This window comes from Solanum tuberosum, unplaced genomic scaffold (genome assembly GCF_000226075.1).
Source record: "Solanum tuberosum cultivar DM 1-3 516 R44 unplaced genomic scaffold, SolTub_3.0 scf00034, whole genome shotgun sequence".
NCBI classification, from domain to species: Eukaryota; Viridiplantae; Streptophyta; class Magnoliopsida; order Solanales; family Solanaceae; genus Solanum; species Solanum tuberosum.
Window position 1 is genome coordinate 2,157,508 of NW_006238962.1, and position 12,289 is coordinate 2,169,796.

Here is a 12,289-nt window from a genome sequence, read left to right on the forward strand (position 1 = left end):
CTATGACTATAGTAAAAAAATTGGTAGAATAGATTTACTTAATCGCGTAATTTTTTTATTTATTAACCTAGCACATGTAACATGTTTTATTATTTAATATTACCTCTCCTTTTTTTTTATACCAAACAAGCAAGCACACCCTTAAATGGGGCCATTTTTTCACATGTTACACCTCAATGAAGTGGGAATAATTTGTATTTTACCTAGAGTAGTAGGTAAATGATAATTGCTTTGCATGTTTATTTTTTTTGTATGTCAAAAATATTTTTGTTACTTATAGGTCATTCATTTGAAATCTCACTTATGAAATTAAATGAAAAATATATATTTTATTAGACATATATCTATATTATAATATAGTAATGGGAAAAAGGATAAATATATTTCCGAACTTTTATAAATAGTATGCGTATACCCTTCGTTATATTTTTAGTACGTCAGTATCCTTGTCATTCAAATTTTGGAGCATATATACCCTTTAAGTTAACGGTGGTACACGTGTCGCGATCCTAACCACTGACTTGATATTTGTTAAATTTCTGCCCAAAATTAAAAAAATCCACCCGAATTAATCTAGAAACCCGCCCAAATACATAATACCCATGACCCGAAAATAGTAACTCAAATCCCCAAATCAATTCACCTAAGGGAGAAGAACAAAAGTGGCAACCGTAGCTCCGCCACTACACGGCGGCTGAAGATGTATAATTGTAGGCCGAAGCGTGATCGGAAGGGCAAAATATTGAAGCACGAGTATCAATCAAAGCAGCTTCCGTTAACGAGGATACAGCCAGATCCCCGATGGTTCATCAATACTCGGGAGAAATTGGAATCCTTTAGAGAAGAGATCCAGGATAGGCTTTCTAGCAACTACAATATCATAATGAATGGAAGTAATTTGCCTATGTCCCTTGTGAATGAGCACAAGAAGAAAGGAAAAGCTCATCAACTTGGCAGTAAGCCTTCTGCTGGAACAGAGAAGAAACACACAAAACATTTTAAATCATTAGCCAAGAAGGCCGACACGCCTTAAGATCTCCCCTTCCACAATTCATGAAGAGACAGACCATCTAAATACAACTTTTTTCCAAGATGATTCGAGGGAGAAGCCAAAGATAAGATTGGATAACTCAGATTTTAGTAAATTAGTAGATACTTCAGTTTATTCGAGAAATTTAGGGAAGTAAAAGTTGAGTTTTATATAAATATCAAGAAGACAACTATGGTACTTAGTTTCTTGGAATGCTGGTAGAATAACGACTATTGACAATTGCTGTTGATTTTGGCTTTGAGGAATAACTCTTCTATGAGTTGATTTATTTTTTCCATATTCTGAGTTTGTTTTAAAAAAAAATTAAAAAAATCACCTAATTTAAGATTCTACTCCGACCCCAAAACTCCTTCTCTTTCTCATTCACCTCTTCTCTCCAAACAAATCTAACCCTACTACTTAACCAAATCCTAGTATCAGTCTTTATGCTTGTTTGGATGGGTCTTCCTCTTCTATGAGACAGTTGAGGAGAAATTGTTGGGGATTTAGGGGCCGTTTGGTTACTGGTTAGAGTTATGCAGGTATTAGTTATGTAGGGTTTAGTTATGCAGGATTTAGTTATGCAGGTATTAGTTATACAGGATTTAATTATGCAGGTATTAGTTATGTAGGGTTTAGTTATGCAGGGTTTAGTTATGCAAGTATTAGTTATGCATACATTATTTAATTATGTAGAGATCACAATGCACAAATTATTAACTAATAAATATTGAATTTGTTGTAAATTAATATATATCACTTACAAATAAATAAATAAGTAAGCAAATAGTATAAATTCTCTCTTTTTTTGAATAAAAAGTAAAGAAATTTTTTTATCCCTCTATACTTAATTAGGACTGCTATTTTTTCATTTTGTTATTTTTTTTATGTTTATAACCTATAAAAATAAAATACAATTAATATATTTCAAGTACATTATAATATCCCTATTTTTATATAATGTAAATATTCTATCAATATGTTGTATATATTGTTTATACAGTTTTAATATACCAAATATATGAATTATGTATAAATTCACATCCTAAATAAAATAATAATACATGTCAATTAAATAAGTGGAATATATTTAATAATATATAACGCTATATACAATTCAATTTCAAATATTAATAAAATATTACATTTGGATTTCAAATGAAAACAGAAAAAAAAAGTTGTTCGTGTAATTAAAAAAAAAGTTAGGAAAATAGCATAGTTGGATAACATTTTCAATGAAAATAATTAAAAATAAATCAATAAGGGTAAATGTGTAATTTACTATTTTAATACATGTATAACTAATACCTGTATAACTTATTCCACCTTCTACCCTGCATAACTTATACATAGATTCCCTCATAAGTTATGTTGGTATTAATTATGTAGGACTACAAAAAACACAACCAAACACTGTATAAAATTAATACATGAATAACTTTTATACAACATTTATAATTCTACCAACCAAACATGATATAAGTTATGTTGACTTTTCCACCTAATACAAAATTTCTACCAAACATGGTAAAAGTAATGCAACTTTTTATACATGGATAAAATGCAACTTATACAGTAACCAAACGGCCCCTTAGTGTTGAGGATGATTTGGGGATGAAGACGGGGAAAGATGCTGCTAAACAAGTGTTTAAGTTGCTTAATTTGAAATTAAGTGAATTGATTTGGGGGATTTTGGTTAAATATTTTTGTGTTATGGGTATTATGTATTTGGGCGGGTTTCTAAATTAATTCGGGTGGATTTTTTTTAATTTTGGGTCTAGAAATTTAACAAATATTAGGTCAGTGGTTAAGATCGAGACACGTGTACCACCGTTAACTTAAAGGGTATATATGCTCCAAAATTTGGACGGCAAGGATACTGACGTCCTAAAAAGTATAACGAAGGGTATACGCATACCATTTACAAAAGTTCGGGGGTATATTTGTCCCTTTTCCCTATATTAATTTTATCTATATTTCAAAATAATTACGTATCTTATTATTAATTAAGAGTTTTCTGTCAAATAATGCGGAATATACACCTAGATACATGCATTTTTGTTCTCATGAAATACACTAAAGAAGAGAGGCGAGCGAGATAGTCATGTATCTCAGATGCATGCGAATCACACCAAATACACACTAGATACATGTATTTATATGTACCTGGTGTAATTCGCATGCATATGAGATACCAGATACATGTGAGAGTGGCGAGCGAGATTTGTTATGTATCTCAAATACATGCAGATTCAATTGGATACAGTCTAGAACACATTACTCTTAATTTTGACCTCATAAATATCCTAAGATATATGTATCTGGACATGGACGCACCAAAATCTGATGAGATTCATAATATTGCAAACTAGCGTATATCTAAGTAATTAGCTCCTACACTAGTGAAATTTGTATTAGTTTCCCAAATTATGTTTGATACATTGATGTTGTAGCAACTAGATGATAAAGGACAAGGAACCCCATGCTCCATACTCTATAATTCTAAAAGATTAGGAGATGGCATCAGAGATGAGAATTGGAGACTTTTCAACACAAAAGCATCAAATCCAAGCCCAAAGATAAGTGCATTGATAGACTGACAGATTCATAAAATTGGTTTGGACGGTTTAACTTTAGTTTTGGATGAATGGGACCCATACCCATGTTTACAATTTGTTAGGGGTTACTTGGTTCACATAGATAGGTTTTTTGAGATTAAATTATGTATTTCGTTCATTTTAATTTGTTTGTTTAACTTCTTCTTTTTTTAGTTTTTATCAAAAGAAATATCTCTTTTTTTGTGTGAAGATAGAAAACGTAGTACGAAATCAATTTATATCGCTATTCCTCCTCTAATGGTCATTCATTCTTTTGATCATTTTCGTGTACCCATTAGATGGAAGCCCTTTTGGGGGTTTCTTAGGGATTGATTCATCAGGCAAGTAAATGAGACGGAAGTTTCATTGCTTATAGTGTTGCTGAATTTATTGGTTGATAATAGCGTATAAATAATTTCTTTCTAGTTTCTTCTTTATTTAAGTATCAAGTATTAGTTCATTGGTGATTATTTTATTTTTTCCTAAGAGATGCCATCTGCATCTTTTTTATTATAATCACGATCCATGTTTTCCTCGATTAAAGCCAACGGAGGGCCAAAGTCATCAATGCAAGAGGCATGGTCTACTCAGCAAACGTAGAAAGTGGATCGCAATTTGATTGCTGAAAATAAATTTATTTATCCAACCAAGAAAGACATGTGAATTGAATATTTTGACATATTTTACATATTTTTAATTTAAGATCATAAGATTCAATTTTTTTTTACTTTTTAAAATTTCGTATAAAGTCAAAACAGAATAATTCAATTGAAACAGAAGGAACACTTTGTTTGATTAAAGATAAAATAGTCTTATTTTGTCTAGGACTGGACATAAAATATCAAAAATCGAATTATCGAATCAAACCAAATATTTTGATAATTTGGTACTTGGGTATTTGGTTGGGTATTCAGGAGTAAAATTATAGAATTATGGTATTCGGGTAATTTGGGTTTGATTTAAGACATTAGTACCATTTGATATTTGGTATTTCCCGAATACCGAATTATTTACTTAATAAAAATCATGTATCAACATGTTCATTACTCATTAATACAAGTCCAAAGAAAAAAGTTAAAGAATGAACATAAACAACCCAAATACATGTCTTTTAGTTGTATCAATTTATTTTTCTTGATGTCTTCTTACTTATTGATCTTCTATTATATCGTGTATCCTCATAAAAAAAATTAGAAATGATTGGAAAAATAGTAATTAACTTTGTAATACAATCGGCTACAACTTCAATACGGTCTAACCGAATACCATACCAAACCAAAATTTAATTTACCGATTACTGAATCGAAATTTAAAATTTTGATATTTGATATCTACTTTTAACTATCAATTACCGAATTATCAAACCTGAAATTTAATAATCCCGAACTGAATACCGAACGTCCACCCCTAATTTTGTCCCAATTTAAACTATAATCTAAGAATTAACTTCGCCCATGAACTAAACAACCCTCTTATTACTTAACATATTGCTCCCAGCTCCCTACGTTAGCAAAATTATTTTATCCCAAAAAAGTGTTATCTTACAAATTCAAGATAAAATTAAGAGTATATTTTTCAGTTATACCCTAATTTTTCATCTTCATAGTGATGTTTAATTTTAAAGAGAAATTTAATTAATATATATAATTTTAGTAAATTATATATTATATTTATTAATTTCTAATAAACGTAATATTTGCAGCTAACACTTCTTTTAAAATTTTTGTGAATCTTATCTGCCCAAAGACAAAATAATTTTGAATCTATGATGAGAAATTTATTTACGTGGACTTTTTACACCCAAATATAGATAAGTTGCTATGCCTAATCAATCAAACGGTAGGTGGTCTATATTTTGCTTCATTGAATACAAGACCTACTTGGATTTATGGATTAAATTATTTATCTTTATCGAATCTGTATTGAAGTTTTATAAAATTAAAACTCTTTTTAATAAAGACGATTCTATATTTAAAGGAATTCGTTTTCGAGATCTTTTGATTAAGGATGAAATAATATTTATTACTCTATCACAATTTTTATTGTTTTGAAATTAAGTTGGATCGTTAATCATACTATATATTTTTAAAGAATGTATCAGATCGATATAAGTTAAGTAATATGAAATGGATGAAGTATAGTGTTTAAATTGTGAAATTGAATAACCCCTTTATATCATTGTCAAAATACAACCAAATTCATTAAATGGACCACACATGAATAGACAGATGAAGTGAACGTATTATTACTATATTGTTTTTTTTTTCTAATTAGAATCTTTACTTAACTTTCTCTTTTCTTCACCAGCCACTTTCAATTTACAACTGTTTGGTTTTTAGATTAATTTTCTAATTTATTATTTGTCTTTTTCAAGTTTTAGTTTATTTGGGAAGTTATTGAGTGCACGATTTAAGGACCTTTGAGGGAGCAGTAGAGGAAGATACTTCATATATATCACCTAATATCCAATACCAATATTTTGATTTTTGAGTTTTATATTGAAATATTATGTGTACGATATTTCTTTTATCTGGAATATCATCAAATGTTTATAGAATCATATTGTAGTTATCAGTTGTTCATTTTTTCTATCTGAACAATGGTGATATTTCAAGCTAGGAAAAGTAAATACTCGTTGGGATATGTTTCGATAAATATTTGATGATAGATTGTTCAAACAAGAAACTCATACACCTAAAGTATATCAATTTTTTAGTTTCATACATGAATTATTCGCCGTATGAGTTTTTTATTTGAACTAGTTATCGTCAAATATTTATCGAAAAATTATTTGACTTTCAAAATTTGAACGATAACACATAAATTAAATAAAAGGGAGTAATAAAACAAATTAAAAGGTTGCGTGTGTCTTAGGACCGTTTAGTCATAATTCTTGCAAATAGTTTTTGAAAAAAAATAGAGTCATAAAATTTGTCAAAGAAAAAATTGGAAAAAAAACACAAGACCCCAAAATCTGGAAAAAATGGTCTTGGGGCCAAATTCTAGTTTCTCAATTCTTTTAAAATTTTAAACTCACCCTAAATATTTATATTTTATAATAAATAAATAAATCATCCTTTATGATTTCAACTATAATTCTATCTAGCTACCCGACTACTCATTAAACGCATTCTCATTAAAAGATTATTTGTAGAATATGAAAATATTATAGTAAAAGATAGTTATATACCATCATTATCATTTATCTTTCTGCGTCGATGGTCTTTGTAACTAAATATAATAGATGATAATCGTATTATTATTATTAGTTTTTTTCCAAAATATCGTATTATAATTTTTAAATAGCATATTATCTAGTTCATTATAAAAATTATGTCAAACTTCTAAATATTTGTAATAGTTTTTTTGAAATTTATATATATAAATTATGTTTCATTTTAAAAAAAAGTAAAATATATTTTCCAAAAATTATGACCAAAACATGTATTGAAACTTCACCCAAACTATTTTTTTTCAAAAATATTTAAAAATATATGATCAAACGTTAACTTAATCCTAAAGGCCAATTCATTCGACTTTTCCTCAAAAGTGTAAATTTTAAGGCAAAACTTAAAATTTAATTAAATAATAAGTAAGTGGTAATAGAACATGGCCAGATACATTGCTTGATATCTTCCTCCGTTTAAAATTTAAATCTAATACGACTTTTTTTTCGAAAGACACAAAAGATATTAATAAAAACTAATGGTGAAAGGATCCGTTTAGAATTTGAAATTTATAAATTTCAAAATTTAAATAATAAGATCAAATTATAAGTAGTTGAATTTAGATCTATATATATATATAATAAATTTACTATTACAAAAATATAAACTTTGTTCTAAAAATTATTAAATTTGATTGAATCGGTACGTCAGCTTCTAGTTCTATATAATTTATTGAGAATAAGTTAACCAATCACCGTCGATGCCGTGTAAATTAGCTATACTAGTATATATATATAGTTCTTGTAATATAATTATATTTCTTATAACCTCTTTGAATATTCTTGATATCTTATAATAGTAGTATATAATATATAATATCTAATTGATAAGCATTATTGGTGTTAAATAAGTTGATATTTTTGTTTGTTTGTTATTTTCATCCATGACTAGTGACTTGCTGTCTGGATTTATTTATTTATATTTTTTTAAGAGGAAAAGTAGCAATCAAATAACATTTTTTTTTTTTTATTTCTCATCCGATATCTGGTACATACGTTGGAGCTCGACTATATCCGAATTCGCACTGGAAAGTCCCACATTGGAGGTAAAACGCTCCCTAACAAAGGCGACTCCGTACCCAAGGGAATTCGAACTCGAAACCCCTTGATTAAGGATGAAGGAGTACTTACCACTCCACCACAAACCCTTGTTGGTAGCAATCAAATAACATTATCAAAAAGACAATGAAACACAAGTTGCAACGCAACTGTTCTTAGATCAATATCCATGTTAGGCTCTGGCAACTAGATATTGGCATCGAGATCGAAAATATAATAATAATATATTTAATAGAGTTTTATAATATTAAAACGAAAGATTAAAAAAATAACTGTATTTTGGGTTTTTGATGAGAGAAAAATAATTACTAAATAGGGATATATATTTTAAAAATCAACGTTATATTTTTTATCGTGATATTTTGATCAACTTAAATATTTCATTCAAGTACATTTATTTTGTCATTATCACAAATATGGAATAATTTCGGTATGCCGAGCTAACTTATCCAAATTCAAAGAAGCAATTAATTTTTTTTTCTCTTGATTTTTATTGAAATTTGACTACTAATCTCTCATGATGTGATCATTTTTTTTTGTTATTATGTTTTGCTATTTTTCTGTTGTTACATATAAGTTTTAACAAAAAATAGAAGTGGAAATTAATTTTTCAAGATGATTTGTTTAAAATAAAAACAAATTTGACTACTAATCTCTCGTGATGTGACAAAATCCTTTTTTTTAAAACTATCTTTTTGTTACAAATCCATTTAATATGGATGTTTCTTTTCATCAACCTAACGTAATGCATGTATTAATTTAATGTAAGAATTAAAGATTACTAACGTATTTTGGTTAAGGTAGTAAACGAATGATTTTTACCTCTTATAAAAGGGTCTTCTTCACCCTTAAGAAATACACAATTGAAGAGATTAAAATAAGGCTCTCAACTTTATACTTTCCATCACACTTTGCCTTACTTTCTTGTTTAAGTATTCTTGCATTTTCCTCTTGTTTTACAACACGTTATCAGCACGAGTCTCTAACCAACTGAGATCTACTTAATTCGAAATTAAATTCTAAAAGTTAATCAACTTTCTTTTAGAGTCAGGTATACATTTATATGTTTATAACACCTCTAATAGGAATTGCATAAATCTTTGATCGATAATTTAATAGCTGCATATATAAGTTGATTTAGCTATTATTATGATACTTTACTAGGCATAATAATCAATACGTTTCAAGTTTATATTGTTATGTTATTTATATGCTACTAACTTATAACTCTAAATTAATTACTAAGTAATATGATAGCATGCTAGTTAAAATAACTCGTAAGTATTTTCATACATTATGATAAGTATATTGGTGTGTCATAAAGAAGAATATTATTGTATTAAATATGACTTGAAACTCACCAAAAAAAATGGCGTTAATATCTACTTTAACTTATAATAAATTTTATACTAATTCTTAATCATTTGAAATATTAATTTATCTTTCATTATAAAGAAATCAAAATCATGTTATTAACTCAACTATTTTATGATAGTTTTCATCATGTCGAATTTATCAAAGCTTGACTTGACATTTCTGGAAAGAACTATTTATCATGGGTACTTGATGCTGAAATTCACCTTACCGCTAAGGGTCTTGGTGATTGTATAATCGAAGGAAATAAGGCATCAAGTCAGGATAAAGCGAAAGCTATGATTTTCCTTCGTCATCATCATGATGAAAGTCTGAAGGTTGAATACTTAACAGTGAAAGATCCACTTGAATTGTGGATAGGTTTGAAAGGGAGGTATGACCACCTCAAGGCAACTGTATTGCCAAGGGGTCGTTATGAGTGGATGCACTTATGGTTTCAAGATTATAAAACCGTAATTGAGTATAACTCTATTGTATTTAGAATCACTTCCCAATTAAAATTATGTGGGGAAGTTATAAAAGATGAGGACATATTGGAAAAGACACTAACTACTTTTCATGCCTCCAATATGATATTACAGCAGCAATATCGTGAAAAGGGTTTTAAAAAATACTCTGAATTAATCTCATGCCTTCTGGTGGCTGAGCAGCATAATGACCTTTTGATGAAAAATCATGAAGCCCGTCCCACTGGAAGTGCTCCATTACCGGAGGCCCATGGGGTAGAAGCACACGGCCAGTCTGAAATAAGACAAAATAATCAGGGCCATGATTATGTGCGTGGACGTGGCAAAGGCAAAAGACGATATAATAATCGTCGAGGTGGTAATCATAACAAAAGGGAGAACAATATGAGTTCTCAAAATAATCCTTTAAAAGGCAAGGGCGATCACTATCATCGTTGTGGCCTTAAAGGTCACTGGAAAAATGAATGTCGGGCACCTGAGCATTTTGTCAGGCTGTATCAAAATTCCTTAAAAGGAAAGGGAATAAATGTGGTGCCTCCTCTTCTAATGCCCGAGTAGAGTCACATTTGACTCTCAAAGATGATGCTCAGACAGGGTCTTCTAAAAAATATGATGAGAATGTTGAGGCGAATTTAGCATTGAAAGATGACGCTTTTGATGTGCTCGATGATATTACTCATCTAGAAGCTGAGGACTTCTTCGGGGATCGCAACTGAAGATTGATAATTAAACTGGATTGAAGATTGATAATTGAATTGGGAAATGAATAATATTATGTGTTTTTAATGTCTTACTTGAAGTTCATGTACTTAAATTTTCTTTTTTTAAGTTTCGTACTTCTTATTATGTATTTTTATTTTTATGAAGATAAATAAAATTTCCTAGTCTTCAGTTGGATCCAAGATGAGTAATGGAGATATGTGTCTTCTGGACAGTGCCACAACTCATACGATACTAAGAGAAAAAAAATATTTCTCTCATTTAATAATGCAAAAGGCATATGTTAATACAATATCTGGTAGTACAAAATTGATTGAGGGCTCTGGAAGAGCGACCTTATTACTACCTAGAGGAACATTATTGATAATTGATAATGCATTGTATTGTAGTAAGTCTCATAGAAACTTGTTAAGTTTCAAGGTTATTCGCCAAAATAGCTATCATGTTGAGACTACGAATGAAGGAAAGGTTGAATACCTTTATATTACTACAATAAATGCGGAGAAGAAACTTTTGCATGAAAAATTACCTGCACTTTCTTCTGGGTTGTACCATACAAATATTAGTACGGTTGAATCACATGTCGTAGTAAACAAAAGGTTTACTGATTCTAATGATTTTATCATTTGGCATGACCGGTTGGACCATCCCGATTATAATATGATGCACAGAATAATTAAGAATTCACATGGGCATACTTTGAAGAACCAAAATGTTCTTTAATCAAAGAAATTCTCTTGTGTTGCTTGTTCACAAGGAAAGTTGGTTACCAAACCATCAACAACTAAGGTTGGAGTGGAATCTCCCGCATTTTTGGAACAGATACAGGGTGATATATGTGGGCCTATTCACCCTGCATGTGTACCATTTAAATATTATATGGTCTTGATAGATGCATCTACAAGATGGTCTCATGTGTGCTTATTATCAACTCGTAATATGGCTTTTGCGAGGTTGTTGGCTCAAATAATAAGGTTAAAAGCACAATTTCCAGATTATGCAATAAAAACAATTCGTCTTGATAACACTGGTGAGTTTACATCTCAGGCATTTAATGATTATTGTTTGTCCACTGGAATAACAGTTGAACATCCTGTTGCACGATCATACTCAAAATGGTTTAGCAGAATCATTGATTAAACGTCTTCAATTGATAGCTAGACCATTGTTGATGAGGACAAAGTTGCCTGTTTCGGTTTGGGGGCATGCTATTTTGCATGCAGCGGCACTTGTGCGCATAAGGTCAACCAGTTATCATGACATCTCCCTATTACAATTGGTTTTTGGCCAGGAGCCAAACATTTCCCATCTTAGAATCTTTGGTTGTGCGGTATATGTTCCAATTGCTCCACCACAACGCATAAAGATAGGGGTCCCCCAAAAGAAGGTTAGGGATATATGTTGGGTATGAATCTCGTTCTATTATAAAATATTTGAAACCTAGAACTGGAGATTTTATTTACGGCAAGGTTTATTGATTGTCATTTTGATGAATCAGTATACCCAACATTAGGGGGAGAACAAAAGCAATTAGGAAATGAGATATATTGGAATTCACTTTCACTGTCTCATTTAGATCCTCGAACAAATCAATGTGAGCAAGAAGTTCAAAAGATAATTTATTTCCTGAATATTGCAAATCAATTACCAGATGCATTTACTAACTTTTCACGGGTTACTAAATCATATATCCCAGCTGCTAATGCTCAAGTTCGAGTTGATGTCCCGAAAGGACAAAATGTTAAGCAGATGAGTCTGGACTACACTTAAAACGTGGTAGACCAATTGGTTCCAAGGATAAAAATCCTCGAAAAAG

The 12,289-nt window shown here is 29.9% G+C and overlaps 1 protein-coding gene across 1 annotated transcript; it reads left to right on the forward strand.

The window, feature by feature from the left end:
* Window positions 1-9,855: 9,855 nt before the first annotated feature.
* LOC107059758 (uncharacterized) lies at window positions 9,856-10,469 on the forward strand. The gene is made up of 2 exons (XM_015306663.1): window positions 9,856-10,201; window positions 10,273-10,469. The coding sequence occupies exons 1-2, from the start codon at window positions 9,856-9,858 to the stop codon at window positions 10,467-10,469; spliced, it is 543 nt and encodes a 180-aa protein (XP_015162149.1).
* The last annotated feature ends 1,820 nt before the right edge of the window (window positions 10,470-12,289 follow it).